Here is an 18,553-nt window from a genome sequence, read left to right as displayed (position 1 = left end):
GACAGGCTGGAGTAGAGGCCCAAGCCGCTCCCGCCCAAACCACCTTTACCCAGACAGGCTTTATGGCCTTCCTTTGAACTGAACATCCAGATGGAGACGGCCGTGGTTTGCCCCTCTTCCGATAGGCTGGAGGTGGGTGAGGCAATCAGCATCGTAGGCAGGGTGGTTTCAGATGGCGCGGTGCCAAATGGCGGAGAGGCAGACCGGCTAGACCAGGCAAGCTCCTGGCGATCATGATGCAGATGAGGGGAGGGACTCACACAGCACTGCTTTCAGGAGAAAAGAGACCAAGAGTCACTGTCTGAGGAAGAAGGCATACAAGCCCACCCTGGCTTGGATTTGGTTTTTTCTACCAGATCCTCATCTGAGGATTTCTTAGGTTTTACACACATGTCTGCCTCTTACCAGACTATCCACATTACAGAAAGGGGAAAGATTTCAGCCCCCCCTCTTCTCCCCTGCTCACCAATTGCAAGGAGAGGCATATCACCCCTGTTGTGCACACACTCAGCCTCTTCAACTACATTTCTTGGATCACATGCTTCAACAGTTGAAGGATCAGCTCAGGGCTTCCCTTCTAGTGGATTTGGCCAGGGATCTCTCAGGCACAGCATCCTCCATACACCACTCCCCTAGTGGCACGCAGGGGATGCAGGCAACACAGGGTTCTTCCTGAGCCATTCCATCATCATCAAACCCGCAACCTCCTGCAGCACACAATTCACCTAACCCTTACGCGGCCACTCAAAGTAGGCATGTTCAACCTCCAGAGGAGACACCTGTCGACCCAGACAATGAACTGATTGTCTTAGATGAAGAGGATTGGAGTGGGGAGTCAGAATTGGAAGAGATTTCAAGCAACAGAATTTTCCAAGAGCCCCATTTCCTCCCTCTCTTATGCAAGGCAATGGAGGCCCTCAGCTTACACTCTCCTGACGACCCTCCAGTTCTGTCAATGTCCAAACTTCCAGGATCCTGACATTGTGTCCAGACCTAAAACCTAAATCCAGGGTGCTCAAACTCCCTGCATTACTACCTAAAGTGATCAATTCCGAGTTAGCTGTTGACACCGACTTCTTGAACTTTAAAGGAACATCGAACACTGGAACAGCAGATTATGGACCAGCTGAAAGTTCTGCTAGTAGACACACCCATAGTTAATCTTCTAAATCCATCTTTGAATCCTAAAGACTCAGATGCTTACCTTAAGGACGCGACAGAACGCAAACTGGACCAAGGCCTCAGAAGGGTGCATGAGGCTAGCGTGCTTTCCATCACAGCAGCAGCAGCAGCATCTTCGGTCTTCACAAGAGCTTCTCTCTTATGGCTAGAGGACCTTCTGGATGGCCCACAACAGGACCCTACCAGAGCATACAAATCCTTGTTAAAAGTCTCCTGGGCAGTGACCTTCATGGCAGATGCATCCATGGATACCATGCAATTTACAGCAAGGTCATTAGCTGTGGGTATCTTCACCCGTAGAACCTTATGGCTTCATCACTGGGAAGCAGATGCCACAGCTCGCTCTAACCTGGCTTCAGAGCCCTATGTGGGAGGCAAGTTATTTGGTGACAAAGCCCTAGGAGGTGCCTTGGAATCCAAGGACAAGAAGAAACCTATGCCCTCCAGGAAGAGTGGACAGACCGTTTCGAAGAGCCTTCTACCCATATTCATAGCCACAGTCCTTTCGGAATTCTAGGTCATATGGACGAACTAGAGACACCTGCACCAATTGCCCCTTCTGGTACAGACAACATCCGCAGACAAAGGGCCAACTGTACGTTCCCAGTAGACTGGGGTTTGGAACCCAGATAAGAGGGAACAAACATCAATTCTGATGCCAGCATCCCTCTGGTGGGAGGATGCCTCCAACGCTTTGCTCAGTGGTAGAGGGACACGTCATCAGACCAATGGGTATTATGCACCCTCAGAAACAGCCTGAGGCTGGAATTTACATCCCCCTCTCCTGCAAGATTTGTCCCATCCCCTCTCTTGACAACTCAAGACAAAAGAGCAAGAAACCTCCAAGTGATTTCCCATCTGCTCCAAATACCAGCAATAGAGCCTGTCGGCAGGGGAGAGATTTTTGGGAAATTACTCAATTTTCTTTACTGTCATGAAGAAGATGGGTCGTTCAGGGTGGTACTCAACCTCAAGAACCTGAACAAATACATTCAATACCGCAAGTTCTGCATGGACACCTTGCTTTCAATCGAGACGCTGAGAAAAGCGGACTTCCTCTCCTCAATCAACTTGAAGGAAGCCTACCTACATGTCCCCACCTCAGGACGCAAGGAGTCCACATATTTCCTTACCTGGACGACTTCCTCATTTGGTCCCCATTGCTAAGCAAGGCCTGGGAAGATCTGCACATCACCTTAGCTTGCTTAAAGGATCACTTAAAGGAGTACCGTTCCACAATCCTCCATGTATAGTGATCACGTCAGATGCCAGCCTATCAGGCTGGGGCACCATCTGCAAGGGTCAGATGGTGCAAGGAACACGGTCACAGGAGGAAGCTAGCCTTCCAATCAGTGTACTGGAATTTCGGGCAATTCGCCTGGCACTGACACACTTCACACGCACCGTACGGTTGGGGGCTGTGTTTGTCAGGACAGACAACATGTCCGCCAAATCTCATTTGAATCTTCGGGGGACATGCTCTCCCCTTCTCCAGAGGGAAGCCTCATTCATCTTCCAGTGGGCAGAAGAACATCTGGAGTCACTCACAGCAGAATATGTCAGAGGGGAGAACAACAGTCAAGCAAATTGGTTGAGTTGGGAGAAGGTACATCAAGGGGAATGGAAGCTACATCCTCTGGCCTTTCAGGTGATACTGGCACGCTTTGGCAGGATCAAAGTAGACCTTTTCACCTTCAGCCTCAACCACTAAGTAAAGAGATTTTTTGCCAGGTACGAGATGCCAGAGGCAGAGGGAATAGATGCTCTCACGGCCCAGTGGCCTCCAGGTCAGCTGTATGCCTTTCCACCTCTCCTGATCATTCCCAAAACACTCCAGAAAATCTGAGCCGAATGGGCAATGGTTCTGCTGGTGGCTCCTTGGTGGCCAAGGAGACCTTGGTTTCCAGAACTCATTGACCTATTGGCTGGTCCCCTGTGGAGAATTCCTCTTAGGGACAATCTGTTGTCACAGGGACATTTTCTCCATCCAGATCCCGGCTGGCTGGCTCTTCATGTGTGGAAATTGAACGGCAACGTCTCTTAAGGCATTCCGAGGCAAGTTGTGCAGACAATGATGGCCTTCAGGTGACCTTCTACCATTCGAATATACAAGGCAACATGGAAAGCCTTCTTGTCTTGGTCACAGAAACAAGGCGTAAATCCAAGGAAGGCAGGTATTAAAGAGAGCCTCTCATTCCTACAGTAGGGCTTAACAATGGGACTCAGACCAAACATTTTGAGACGTCAGGCTTCGACTTTGTTGTCAATCCTATCTAAGTTCCCCGAAAAACCGTTGGGTTCTCACCCATTCCTGAAGCATTTCCTTCAGGGGGCAACAGTATTTGCGCCGCCGCCGGTGCATTGTTTCCCAACTTGGGACCTACACAAGGTGTTAATGACTCTGCAGAAACCTCCCTTTGAGCCATTAAGTCAAGTTCCTCTTCGTTTGCTGTCCTTTAAAGTCCTGTTCCCTGTGGCCATTACTTCAGCCCGTCGTGTGTCTGAGCTGAATGCCCTATCTGTAGATAAGAATTTTTGTGTTTTTCATAAGGATAGGGTAGTACTTCACAGTGTACCTTCCTTTCGTCCTAAGGTTCTATCTACCTTTCACTGTCAACAAGAGTTAGTGCTCCCTTCCTTCTGCCCTAAACCTGTGCACCCCACAGAAAAGGCTTGGCACTCACTGGATGTGAGAAGAGCCTTAAAAGTATATATATCCAAAGTAAGCCTTTTCCCAAGACAGATAGATTATTTGTTTCATTTCATCCAGCTTCAATGGGTAACAAGGTTTGAACCTCCACCATTGCTAGGTGGATCAAGGCATGTATTACCTTGGCATATGCTTCGCTGTGACTGGCACAACCAGCCAGGATAGTGGCTCATTCCCATAGGGCAGCAGCCACAACAGCAGCATTCTCGAGAAATGTTTCGCTAACAGAGATATATAGAGTGGCCACATGGGCCACTCCCAATACGTTTATTAGACACTACAAGAGTAATATGTATGCATCTGCAGAAGCAGCCTTTGGGAGGAGAGTGCTACAGCATGTCCTCTCCGACAGTCAATGAACTGAGCCCAGCAATATTCCCACCCTATATCGGTCAGCTTTGGTATGTCCCACCTGATATCATCTTTCCATGCACAGGAGAAGAGACTTTTGGTCTTACTATGAAAGTGGTCTTCTCTGTGCATGTCAAATGATATCAGGGCCACTACCTAGGAGGGCTGGGCTGCAACTATGTGTACCTTGTAGGCCTCTTGCAGAGAGTGTATGAGTGTTGTTGCCTGACATTTCATGTCGTGCTTCCTGTCAATGGTCTCAATACTAGTTAGTTTGTCATCAAGAACTGAGCTGGGAGCTACACAGAACAGGAAGTTCCTGCAAAAACCAGGAGTGCTCTTCTGCCTTCAGCCGCTAGGTGGAGCTACTCTCCCTCCTGATACCATCTTTGACATGCACAGAGATGACCATTTTCACGGTAAGACCAAAAGTCTCATCTCTACCACCTGTGGTGATCTCACTAGGTGTCAGGGCCAGACAGGGTGTGTTGAGGCACTCTTGAATTTGTTGGACTCTGAGCTCCTCTGTTTCCCTAACATGCCCATGGCCCTGAGATACACCAGCCTGGAACCAGTGTATTTTCCCTCCCAGTGGTTTTAATGAAAGGGGAAAAAATAATAAAAAAGAAAAATACCGAGGAGAGGGAAAATCCATCCCGTAAATTTCTGCCCTGGTCAAAGTAAGTCAACATGACTCTGGATGTGGTGTTGGCTCCACCATGGCCCTCCCCATCCCCCTTTGATTAGAGCTATTTTAAATCAAGTACTTTTTGGAAAAATTGTGGGATGTCTTACCAAGAAGACTTGTCTGGCTCTGACTTTGTCATCCTTCAAGTGCCAAGTGAAGACATTTCAATTCTTCCATGCTTAATGTATATCTCAAATTACTACAGGAATGTAATAATGGATAATTCGTTGTGCATTTAAATATTTATTGTAAACTAAAATTAAATAAAAATTAAATTAAATTAAAGAGCAATTTCATAAACCATACTTCAGGCATGCCAAAACAGTAGTTTAGGCATGCCCAAGGATTTTTTTGTGTTAATGCATTTGCAAGTTACACCTCTTACCCCATATCATTATCTGCTTTTGGAAAACTCAGTTTCAAAAGTGATTTGACATGCAACATACGGAAGGGGTTCTGTTTAATACTCGAGCTGTAAAACCTTTGAAAACCAACCATAACTTTTTTTTACATTTGATGCCATGTACTGAGTTAGAGGACTGTACTGTAGAACGTTTTAGTGATTGTTCACATGCTTAACAGATTGGTATTTCTTATCCTTAAAGCATATGCCATACAGAACAAAAGTCTGAGAACAACAAATAGGCAGGATGTACACAATAACCCTAGATGATTCTAGTCAAGTTGGGTAATTTTTAAAAACCAAAATTAGCAGCTTTATAATATCTTTTGTAAGGAAAATGGCTGGTATGGTATTTTCTTCTGCCTTGGATGTTGAAGGTTCTCAAGTGGGATTGAGTTCCACCTAGTGTCTGAAGGCAGGAAACAGAGAAGTTTTAAGTGGATTTCTCTCCTTCAGGCTTCAGTTATTTCCTGCCTTCATCCGGAACAGATCCTATATGTGCATCAGCTCTTCTTTCTCTGTTCATCTCCCTCAAGCCTGTATTTGGTGTCAGTCTTGTATTTTGAAAGTGTGTGTTTATGTTGGTTTTATTCTGTGATTGTTAGTTTGGGTCTGTGCTTTTTTATTGTGTGGCATTACTTGTGGCTTGTTTTTACATCAGTTTTCTTTTCTGCTTAATCTGATTCCTCCTTCCCATCTTCTGGTGTATGCTTTTCCCTGGAGTTTTCTTCAGTGCCTTAAAAAAGAAAAGAAACATCATTGTGTATCTTGGTTGTTTTCTTCACTCGTCTTTACCTCTTACTGCTCTGGGCAAAGATCAGGGATTGATTGAGCAAGAGTAGAAGCTTAGAAGATGGAAAATATTGTTAAATTGAGGCCCACATGCAAATTGTCCTGGCTCCCAACCAGAGAAACAGACTCAGGACTCAAAGACTGGCTTTCACAAGATCTTTATTCCAGAATCAGTACAGGAACACAGCATTATACACTATAGGCATGATTCAGGATACAGAAGAGGAGCAGACTAGGCATATTTTAGGATACAGAACAGGAACCGACTAGGCATGTCTCAGGAACAGACTAAGCATGTGGAGGCAACAGAAGACATTGACACAATAACCTTATCAAGTCAAGCCACTCTGAATAGAAGAGAAGTGGGCGGGCACTCTACTTCCACTAGTTACTCTGGAACTTTCTAGCTTATGCTGCAAGACAGGGGGCTCCTAGGAGCAGAAAGAAATGTCATACTATAGATGTCTTTTCTCCAGCCAATTGTCAGCTCTCCTGCTGAACTTGTCTTACCATTCTGGCCTGGCTCTGCTTGCTCATCGGCTGGGTCTGGGATGATTTCTCCTCAGTCATCAGAGATGGGGTGAGATGATTGGTGACACTAACTTCACTAGACACTGAGTTGCCAGAGGGTTCTGGAAGTATCTCACCCAGAATTTCCTCAGCCACTTTCACAACATCTGCAAGCCACTAAGCTCCTGGAATGTCAGCGGCAGCAATGCAGGATGGAACTCCAGCTAGTCAACCCAGCCCTGTCTCTGAGCAGCAATGGGAGGCATCCTTTACTGGGCCTGACTACATGACACAGCCTGATCAGATCCTAACATTTATCCACTGCCAGTTCCCATCACTATAGGAGCTTCATACTTGTCATGTTGTGCATTGTATACCAGTTTGTCTATGAAAAGTGTGGGCCTACAGGTGCTGTTTTGTGCTCTCCCCTGCCCATTGGCAGATAAGAGGTATATGGAGGAGCAGCTCTCCAAAGGCATAGAGGAGATGGCACAGCCTGAGGAGTGAGGTATTAGTCCCTTCAGGGCTCTTATAAGGAAGATTTCCAAGGTTTCCCTGCATCTGCATTCCCTTGTATGGATGTGAAAGTTGGACAGTGAAAAAAGCGAAGAGAAAATCAACTCATTTGAAATGTGGTGGAGGAGAGTTTTGCGCATACCATTTTGCAAAAACAAAATGGGTATCAGAACAAATTAAACCAGAACTATCACTAGAAGCTAAAATGATGAAACTGAGGTTATCATACTTTGGACACATAATGAGAAGGCATGATTCACTAGAAAAGACAATAATGCTTGGAAAACCAGAAGGGAGTAGAAAACGATGAAGGCCAAACAAGAGATGGATTGATTCCATAAAGGAAGCCACAGACCTGAACTTACAAGATCTGAACAGGGTGGTTCATGAGAGATGCTGTTGGAGGTCACTGATTCATAGTGTCGCCATAAGTCATAATCAACATGAAGGCACATAACAATAACAACAACAGAAATATAGTTTCCAAATCTCGTAAAGTATTAATTCCCTTCTATTTGTCACTAGTTAGGCCTGATCTTGAATACTGCATCCAGTTCTGGACACTGCACTTCAAGAAGGATGTAGATAAATCGAAACAGGTTCAGAGGAGGGCAGTAAGGATGATCAGGGGACTAAAAATGGACTCAAGTTGCAGGAAGCTAGATTTCAAGTGAACATCAGGAGAAACTTCCTAACTGTTAGAGTGGTACAACAATGGAACTAATTACCTAGGGAGGTGATAGGATCTCCACACTGGAGGCATTCAAGAGGTAGGTGGACAGTCACCTGTCGGGTATGCTTTAATTTGGGTTCCTGCATTGAGCAGGGGTTGGACTCGATGACCTTATAGTCCACTTCCAGCTCTCTGATTCCTTGTGACTTGGCTGGCCTTTCAGCAGTTTGCCTGGAGCCTCCCTCTCTGCCCTGTCCGAACAGATGCTGCAGTGAAAGCACACAGAAATAGGTGGTGGGGGGGATATGCTTGGAAAATCTGCAGGATCAGGTGACCCTTGTAGACTGGGCTGAGTGTTACCTTCTGTCATTCTTCACAGAATATCTCAGCTGGGAATGCAATGTCATAGTGGATTTGTTAAATTGTCAGATGTTCTAACTGTGCAGTCTGGCCCCAAAGACCTCTTGGTTTTCGTTCACATGGATGTAAAGACTGATATCTTGTTTCTCAGCCTCTCCTGAAGCAATTTGAGGAGTTGCTGGGTTCTTGCTGCCTGTGGTCCACTGATTTCTGTCTTGCAAATCTGCATAAAGTTTTGTCAGCCATGGACTACCCACCATTTGCACCATTGAAATCTGTTCCATTGAAGATTTTGTCTTTTAAACTCCACATTGCAATAACTGGCTTCCACAGTCTCTGAACTAAATGCCTCGTCTGTTGCTTGTCATCTCAGTGTGTCTCTCATGGACAGGGTGGTGCCAAGAAGACACCCATCATTCATCTCTAACATGAACACTGGCTTTCATAGAAAACAGCAGCTGATACTGCACACCTTCTACCCAGCTCCTTCCCATCCTCTCAGAAAAAATAATGGCACTCGCTAGACAATAGAAGGGGATATAAGGTGTAAATCATCAGAACAAAATCCTTTAGATAGCTGATGTTCTGTTTGTTTCCACCATTAGGTAGAAAAGTGTCATATGCTATCTTGTCATGTTGGCTTAATGCATCCATAGTGTTGACTTAAGATGCATTAAAAGTCACCAGTTCCTAAGCATATCACTGCTCATTCCACCAGAGCAGCAGCTGTTGGCAATGTTTGCTTGGTTTAAAGCTCCTCTTCTTGGTTTAAAGCTCCTCCTCACCTGCCACTTGGGCTATACCAAACATGTTTACTTAGCGTTATGATTTCTATGCTTTTGCAGAGGCTGCATTTGGGAGGCACAAGCTACAAGACATTCTGTCCAAGATCTAGGCAGTCTGTATTTACCCTTCCTTAGGTAGTAAACTTAGCACTTGAGAACTTTCATCATCCAAGGGAGAAGAAACTGTTGTATCACCTGAAGGGTGTTTCTTCTTAGTTGATTGAAGGTTCTCAATGCCACATCCTAGTTCTACTTATGGCTGTGTGTCTGGTATACCTAGATTGAGTTTTCCTAAGTTTGTATATTCATGTTTTCAGTTAGATGTTATATTTTTTTTAACATTTGTGCTTTCTTCTGCTTGTATGTTGTTCCTTTCTTGTGTGTTATCTGTCTGCAATGGAATAATGGTATTCTGGCTTTGACATGAATTGAACTGAAGCTTGAGGAAGAGGAGAGCCACCTACTTCCTTAAAACTTTTGTGTTTCCTGCCTGTTGGCTCTAGGTGGAGCTTAATCCCACTTGAGAACCTTCAGTCATCCAAGGAGAAACAACTTTCAGGTGAAAACAATGGTTCCTTTATCACCCTGCAAATACTTGATTTTAATAGTTGTTATATTACATTCATTGTCCATGAAGAAGTGGTAAATTTGTATCATGTTATATAGGTGATTCTGAGTTCTTAAAATCATTTTTGATGATCCATGACTCATGTAAACCCTATGGAGCTACTCCCAGAAGATACATGACTTTTCTGCATATGTATCGTGCCATCCATAATAGCAAAAGAACAGAGTTAATAAAAAGGCAAAGCCATTTGCAGGTATTATAAGATAGTTTTGATTTCCTTTATCTTTTCAACATTGTATTTTCTAAAGAAATAAGATATTCTTCACATTATCTGAACCCTTTGATTGTTAAGGAGTTTGTGCAATTTCTTTTGTTCTAGTTTTATTCCTTGTCACCATACCATGTAGTACTCTTGATTAACTGAACATATCAGTAACTTTAATGCTGATTGTCTCTAGTTTATATTGTAGTCTCTAAATCTAATAAACTTAAAAATTGAACTTCAGCAAAAGTGTGACTGCTTTGGAACCTTTCTTTATAATTTTACCAATGCTTGATCATTTTCTTGAAGAAAAGCCAATACCATTCTGATTGGGCTTAGATTTGGTGTCTAGGATTAAGCAAACACTGATTTGCTGGAATTTTTATCATTGGTCTGTTTTTTAAAACACTATAAGTTGTATCCAACTGAAAGTAGTCATGCTTTCTTCCACCTAAGCAATGCGACTTCCTCTCCCTGCCCCCCATCTGCTCTGTGGCTTTATCCCAATCCCCCAGGAGAAAAGATGGGTGGGCACAGGGAGAGAAGGAGGGGCGTTCCATTGCATAAGTAGAAGTTCTTACACTAATGGGATGACTTAGTTGGATACAACTATGAGTTTTGGATATAACTCACAGTATGAGTTTTCGGGAAGGGCTGTGCACAAATATGAAGGAATTGTTTTTGAACATTTCTGACTTTCTAAATGACATCCATTCAATCCCTATTTGTAAATTAGACTGGAGTAGCTAAACTGAATGAAGCAAAAGCTCTTGTTGATGAATTAAACAGGAAAGCTGAAGAACAAAGCATACTACTCAAAATGAAGCAAGATGAAGCTGATGCTGCTCTCCAAGAAATTACTGTTTCTATGCAGGTAATGTGTATAGGCACAGATAGTGGTGCGTTCTGGTCTGATGCAGAGAAGACGGCAAGGCAGGCTGGTGGTGGTGAAGCAAGTCAGGGCAAGGCTGGTCAGAAGATACAAGACCATGGATAACTCTTTGCTCTGACAAGGGTTGGGAGCAGACTGAGACCCTTTGTCTCCAGGTTCCACCTTATTGTATAGAACTTCTAAGCCTTAAAAGTGTCGCCCCTCTGGCCTAAAGATGGGTACTCCTCCTTTCCACAGCCTCCCTCCTGGTGTGCTCCTGTCACTGCTAGACTGATGATGTATGGTTCAGGGTATCTGGTTTCCCAGGCTTGGGGAAAGGTGTCCATGAAGGTCCAGGTTCTGGTCCTGAGCTGTCTATGAGGTTCCTCTGGGGTTTCTGTCGGCTAGTGTCAGTCATAGTGGTCCTTTGATCTCCATCACCCAGCTCAGAACCCTGAATATGATGTGGCTCCTTAGCTGGTTTTTCTGTATCCTCTGACTTGGTGTTTGAATTGCTGCTGGATTTCATGACAGATGCAGAAGTGTTAGAGGAGCATTGTCTTTTCTTGAGAGAATGAAGGCTGTCCGGGTGATGGCATGTTGACAAAAAAAGCTAAAAACAATAAGGCAGGGAACCTGGTGAAAAAGAGCACGATTAGCAAAGAAAGATGAATCCTTTATAGAGAGATTTTGTGGAGCAAACCCTTCACTCTTGGCTTCTATATGGGCCTTTATTTTCAGCTGCTTTTAATTTCCTTCTCAGCTGTGTTTAATTAAAATGCTCTTTTGAATTTTTAATGGCTTATGTTGCTGCTGCTGTAAGATATGTTAGTTTTTTATTCCTCCCTTTAAAATAATTTTGTATATTCTGCTGGCTTTTGTAATGTTTTAACTGCAAGTTTAATGTGATTGTATATTTTGGCATGTGTTTTGCTTAAGCTGCCTTGAGAGCACTTTCTCCCTGGAGAACAGCCCATCAGATGGGATAACAGTGCCACCTAGTGTCAGCAGGCAAGAGTCATATGTTTTTTGAGGAAGTAGCAACCCTTGCGAGACTCCAGACCATTCCTGCCTCCTGCGGCTAAGCGGATTGTTTCTTCTCTCCTAAGTAGCTTCTTTTTTTCCAAGCTTTCTAACCCTTCCCTTTAATTTGAACCCAATACCTTCTTTTACTGTGTTATCTTCTCTTGTGGGAGTCATCTTTCTTCATTTTGTGCCTTTTCTTTTCCCTTCATTATATGAGGTTTTTTTTTTTTAAAAAAACAACACTCACTTTTCCGGAGTTTTTTGGGGCTTGCTCTTCAGTTCCGGTTTTCCTTCTGAGTTCTCCTCTCTCCCCCATTCCCCTCAGGTTGCCTGCTTTACTCTGTGGAGTGGTGGCACAATGGCGTATTTTCAGCTGCCGTGCTTGTTCCTCTGAGCAGCAGCGTGGCAGGCGCCATTTTGTTTTTTGTGCTGTTTTTTGTGCCTTCCATCTTTTTTGCACTTTAAAGCACTCACCCCCTTTTTCTAGTTATTGTTTGGTTCTCTGTTATTTGTTTGCCTCACTGTCTGTGAGGTCCTAGCTGTTAACCTATTTTTAACGTGTGTTCTTGGTAAACAAACAAATAAACAAAAAGCCTTGTTTTTCCTCTCATCACAAGATTCAAACTTGTCCCTCGTGCGTTCACAGTCTCCCAAAAATCTGCTTATCTTTTTTTCTCAATCCTTCCTGATCTGCTGCAGGAAAAGTTAACTGTGGGATTGAATTAGTGTCCTTTGGATACCAATTTAGTGTTAATTTGAAATACGCTTCCTCTGTGCCCCTCACCCATGCATGAATTGACCTGTGATGTGGGACGGAATTAGTGTCCATTGGATACCAACTTAGTGGCCTTTTGAAATAGCTTCCTCCAGCCAGTATTATAAGCTTCCTCTGTGCCCCCCAACTGTGCGCGTGAGTTGAGCTGTGCTGTCATGGCAGCTGTATCTCTTGCTGCTGATGCCCAGGACCAGAAAAGTGGCACAGTCATACCAAATGATGCCAGTGACATAACCATACTGGATTTAGTGTCTTCTGTGGCACATTCCCCTGCTTCAACTGCCACACTTCAGCACAGAAGTCACTTAAAAAGAGGAAACATGGCAAAGCTGCCTCTCATGCTCACACTACTGAGAGTGCACAGCATAAGGCGTACAGCAAGCCTCAGGAGGCAAAGCCTAAATCCAATGGTACTAAGGCTTCTAGGAGGGTTTTTTACATTTGCACACCAGCGTACTTTTTGAACCCCAGTGTTGTTGTGCCAAAGAAGAAGGAGGCAGTCTCGGACCCTCCCTCACTCTTCAAATGCCAGGGGTCATGCCACTTAGCCTTTGTTCTGGTGATGACCAACTGGGGAGGCACATTGTTATTGAGCTGTTTAATTCTCCTTTGGGCTCCGAGAGAAAACAGATATACGGGGGAAGCCCCAATCAGATGCACAGAAGGACTACAGCTTCTGTCTCTCTCCTGCCTTGAGTAGTCTGAAAGGCATGCAGTGGAGGCATTGTCAAAAGATGAGGACTCTACACAACAGGAGTATATGGGGCCAATGTTTGTACTTCCTCAGCTTGCAGTGTGTGCCCAATCAGTGGCAGGAGTCAGCCTCTTAAAGTGCAGAAGGCTCTTACTCCAGTCTATTGTAATGTGGGTAATGTTTCCATTATGTTCCATTCTGGGCAGTCTGTCCTTTTATTATCAGGGCAACCTTTTGGCTCAGTATAGCATTAGATCAGTTGGAGTCTAATGTGTTTTGGAGTGATGGTTCCAGAAGTAGAAACAAACAAACAAACAAAAAATGGTTCTAACAGACTGGTTTTCAGATGTGACATTGCCTACACTTGTTTTGTAAGGCCATGGCAGTCCTGGGTCTCAATGCCTCAGGTGTGAATCCCACCCCTTCTACTGCACGGGGGGGGGGTGGCTATTCCTGATACACGTCTTGGAAAGGAAATATTTTTGTTCCTCCCGTCCTGCAGAAGCTGATCAGATTACAGTGGGATATGCCTTGGCAGAGCAGACAGTTAATGGCATATGTTAATGACCTGTTTTTGTGATATGGTTTGCCTTGATGACCATCACTCATTCCCTATACTCTGTGTTCCTCATCTGAATCAAAACTTGCTACTCAGTGATTTTGGGAACACTGCATCAATCACACAGGTGTGGAGTGTAAGACCTATTCTACAGGGCTCAACATGTCACCTTGTCCTGGGATCAAGACTAACAAGTGAGGCTAGTGAGTTGTGTAGCCTAAACACTGTCAGAGTGAGGTTGTTTGGGCCCCAGAGTGTTCCTGCTGTGTTGAGAGGTTATAATAAGATTCCCTCAAATTTTGCCACACTAGTGGTTAACTTCACCAGTTCCCCCCCCCCCAATAACTGTGGAAAGGGTTAGGATTTTCCTCTTCAGAACACACAGGGATATCGGCAGAGATATGGCATAGTCTTCAGCTGAGGACTTTCCCCACCCTGTTTTTCCTGAAGGCACTAGAATATTAGGTTCAATAGATGTGACTCTTCCTCCCCCCAGTCCTGAACAGCCAGCAGGTTGTTTCCCTGGGCAACAGCAGAAGAACCTGATGGCTTCTCTAGAGGGCCATAGTGAAATAAATTCATATGAATTGCCTCATGAGCTTCATGAAAATGTATAGGTTATTTCTAGTGCTGGGCCCTGCAATATTTTTATTTGGAAGTATTTCCAATAATAGCAGCAGAAAGCCCCAGTTTGCTCTTCTGAACAGTTGCAGTCCTTAACAACTGAATGAGTAAACTGATTTCCCTTATGAATTCTTCAGGAGTTTGAGGTCCCTAGAGGATGATCTCATAGTTACCCTGCTGGGTAAACATAAATAAATGAGATTTAATAAAGTAAGATGAGTTTGACCTTTCAAGTTTCATGAGGCTTCAACCTTGTATTTTCCAATGGTGTAGTTGCTGTTCTTTTTATCAGTGTTTGTTTATTAGCTAAAGGAACTCCTGGAATGTGGCTCTTTCACTAGCAGTTCCCTGGTGGGCTTACAAAGTTTAAAATTCAATTTTAAAATGTTAAAACAAATTAGCCTCTTGTTGGACTTTACTTCTCTGTACAATGTCTGTAACTTGGCTAAGGTTTACACATGTACTCCTTTACCCATACTTAGGCAGATCAGTAGTAACAGAAACAAGTGCTTTTAATGTGAGCTGATTTGACTTTATTCTTTCTTCAACAGACAGTCCTGGATGATTTTGAGGATGTTGTCAGTATAATCAAAAGACTTGTGGATGCTTTTTTCTATATTTCCTACCGAAGTGGAAAGAAGCCTTCCAGGCCTTCTATAACTCCATTTTGTTCAGTTAAACAGTAGTTCCAGTTTAAAATTACTGGCACCCTGCAGGTTCTCACAGCATGCAATATTCTGTGATGGCCTGGAGATTTGCAAAGTTTCACCTAGCTGGCCTAGCTTCCTTCTCTGGCTTGCTTTCAAAATATTCAGGGGATTTGATTGCTTAAATTCTCTGGTGTCCATTGGTGATGTTCACCTCTGATCACGGTATGCTGAGCAGATTCTTTATCCTAACATTCTGGTTGTTCTACAAGAACTTAGCCAGAAAACATTGTTGGTTATTTATTTGAGCAGATGTCTTTATCCCAGCATTCTGGTTATTGCTCAGATACGTAGCCAGAAAATGTTTTGGGGTATTCATTTCCTTTTCTTCATTGCGTACGTATGTACATAAGAACATAGGAACATAAGAAGACCTTCTGGATCAGGCCAGTGGCTCCTCTAGTCCAGCATCCTGTTATCACAGTGTCCAGTCACATGTCCATGGGAAACCCACAAGCAGGATCTAAGTTCAACAGCACGCTCCTCTCCTGTAGTTTCCGGTATCAGGGTTTGGAAGCACACTGCCTCCATCTATGGGATCAGAGCATAACCATCATGGCTAGTAGCCACTGATAGCCTTACCCTCCATGAATTTGTGTAATCCTTCTTTTAAGATATCCAAGTTGCTGGCCATCATTACATGGAAGCTTCAAGACAATAGCTGAGGAGAATAAAGCAAAGGAACTCCCTCACCTTTGTGAACTCCATGGAAGTGAAATGTCTTTCTTCTCTACTAGAACCTTCACAGGAAACTTGGATGGGCTTCTGAAGGCAATTGCCACTCAGGCATTTCCTTCATTAAAGGATTCAGTGTTTTCTGTCAACTCTCTTCTTTTTCATTCAAACCTCCATATGTAGGCAGTGCACTCTCACCTCTACCTGCCTCATCAGTGCAGCTGCTTTTTCTTTCAATAGGAACGTGACTGTTTCCAGTGCTAGTGGGTTCTTAGGAAAGTACTCTAGTATTTGTCAGTTTCCATGTCCCTGGTTAGGGATGTGAGGTCTTGATTGAAAAGAGTTAGTTCTTTTACTGTAGCCTAACACTCTCTAGGCAGGTACCTTATGGCTCAGTACTCAACATAACTGTCAGGTCTCCTGTTCACTTTTCCACCAATATCTTTACTGTCACGGGTGCTGGAAAGATACGGTATAAACACACTATAGGGGTGTTACCACCCCATTCTGGCCAAGGCAGTCATGTTTGTTGGAAATAAGTACTTTGGCAATTTCTCCACCATGGAATGTTCCAGTGCATCTAACCATGGTGTTTCAAGGCCCTCTTCAGCATCGCATCCTTGCCTGGCTTGGCTGAACATCCCTGGAGCGGGTGAACCATCCAGACCTGGTCTGGCTGAGGTTGACAGCCTGGCAATTAAGTGATGATATCTGAAGAAGGCTGGTCTCTCATGGCATGTGACTGACACCATCTCAGTGTGATTGGTGTCATCTTAGCATGATGCAGTTACGTTTCATGGTGTTCTCCAAAGAAAGATAAGCCACTCAGAGCAACCATTCCTTGATCCCTTCTGGGGGTTTCCAAGCACTACGTGGCAGTTACCTCTGCACTGAGATTTTTGGAATTAAATGCCCTTTCTGTGGCCAAACATCTTCGCTTGTTCTACTTGGACAGAGTGATTCTTCGTAGAGATCCAGTCTTCCTTCCTGAGGTGAACTCACTGCATTGTTGCCAACATGATCTGATTCTACCTACCTTTTGTCCCAACCCAGTCTCTCCACAAGAAAGGGCATGGCATTTGCTGGACATTAGTTGAGCATTGGAGGTTTATATTCAATGAACAAATTTTGACAGGTTGTATCAGTCTTAGTGTGTTTTCAACCAAAATCTGTGGGTAAACTAGTGTCCTCTGCCACCCTAGCTGGCTTGCATTAGTTGGCCTATGAGTGTTTGCACCTCCCTGCACCTTCACATGTTATATGCATCTATAGAAGCCGCCTTCGGCAGGCGTGTACTACAGCATGTTGCCACTCGTATCTAAAGCATATCTGATGTCCTTCTTTCTATGTGATTTCCTGATCAGTCTTGGCCACCTTCCCACCCTTTGTCTTCAGGTGCTTTGGTACATCTTATCTGATGGGCTGTTCTCCAGGGAGAAGGGGCCGTTGACCTTACCTGAACATAATTTCTCTTGGAGAACAGACCATCAGGACCCATCCACTAGGGAAAGTACCTAATCACAGACTGGCTGCCCAAGGTTCTGAGTAACATATTGTTTTCTTGCTCACGTTAAGGTTATATAAGATGTTTTGAGAAGTGTTTTATTCTCAGTATTCATTGGGGGTTTGTTTCATGGGATAAATGATGATTTCTCTTTTTGGAGTTGTTGTTTTTTGGTTGTAAGAGGAACTGTTAATGTATGTTTTTGCCTTGTTTTTTGCCTCTGATTTTCATTCTCTTCTGTCTATTAAGTTATCATCATTAGCTGTGATTCCCTTAGTGAATGGTCTGGGGTCTCGCAAGAGTTGCTACTTCCCCAAAAAACACACGATTCCTGCCTGCTGATGCTAGGGGGTGCTGTTATCCCATCTGATGGTCTGTTCTCCAGGAAAAAATACGCTTAGGTAAGGCCAACAGCCCCTTTCCTCTAAAAACAGCAGGGAACAATGTGGTGGCATGGTGGTATTCACCTAACCTCCTGACAGCTGAATCACTGCTATTTACTGGGGCTAAGAGAGGGGTGAGGAACAGGGAGTGTGGCATAATATAAATACGGTGGCAGGAGCAATCAGCTGTGCTGGTGTGTTTCCACTGTGCCAAACTCTTCGCTGTCTCAGCCTTCCTGGTCATGAGCCCTGTAGAGCAATCCTGGATGGTCAGAAGGAGAGGCCCAGGCTTGTAACAGGAGGATACTGATGCAGGAGTCTTCAACACTTTTGAAAATCACAGCTCCACCCTTTTAGCTCCAGTTATAGAAGAAGGAACCTTTGCATGATGAGGAGGCAGGCCCTTTCCCACCCTTCTTCACCCAAGCTGCACCACCACATGCAGGAGGAGGAAGAATCAACCTGAGTCACTGTCTGAGACAGATCTCGACGAAGTGCCAACACCCCCTAGGACGCCCAAACATATGTGCAAGTGTGTACAGATAGCTCCAGATTTTTCACTTAAGAGGGGCTTGCACATGCAGTCCGTTCAGTGAAACCTTCCCCACACAAGTAGAAAGAGCCCGCCCAGAACCTATTTAAAGGGTCCCAAGGGGTGTGTCTAATTGCTGCAATGTTTTAGCTAGTCATGCCTAGTTATGCTGTATAACTAGGAATTCTGTGTAATCTGTAAGCTGATATATGAAATGCTGTAAGCTGAAATTTCCCAAGTGTATTATGCACTGGGCAAGGAACCCCCTGATGGTCTCATGGCACACTCGGGGGGGGCAGCTTCTGCTGCATTTAAGGGCAATTCCCCTATTTTGGACATTGCAGGGCCGCTACCTCTGTTATGCCACACACCTTTGTGAAACACTACAAGATAGATAGTTTTT

At 44.3% G+C, this 18,553-nt stretch overlaps 1 protein-coding gene across 4 annotated transcripts in view; it reads left to right on the top strand.

Annotated features, from left to right (window-relative positions):
- DYNC2H1 (dynein cytoplasmic 2 heavy chain 1) overlaps positions 1-18,553 on the top strand; it is a 438,789-nt gene that overhangs the window by 195,278 nt on the left and 224,958 nt on the right. For all 4 annotated transcript variants that reach the window (XM_061628720.1, XM_061628719.1, XM_061628721.1 and 1 more), the window contains 2 exons: positions 9,637-9,791; positions 10,537-10,674. In XM_061628720.1, coding sequence (XP_061484704.1) covers positions 9,637-9,791; positions 10,537-10,674 — 293 coding nt within the window. The remainder of the gene's footprint in view (positions 1-9,636; positions 9,792-10,536; positions 10,675-18,553) is intronic.

The sequence above is a fragment of the Rhineura floridana genome, chromosome 5, assembly GCF_030035675.1.
Source record: "Rhineura floridana isolate rRhiFlo1 chromosome 5, rRhiFlo1.hap2, whole genome shotgun sequence".
Lineage (NCBI taxonomy): Eukaryota > Metazoa > Chordata > Lepidosauria > Squamata > Rhineuridae > Rhineura > Rhineura floridana.
Note: the sequence above shows the minus strand (reverse complement) of the source record. Positions and strands in the feature narration are given on the sequence as shown.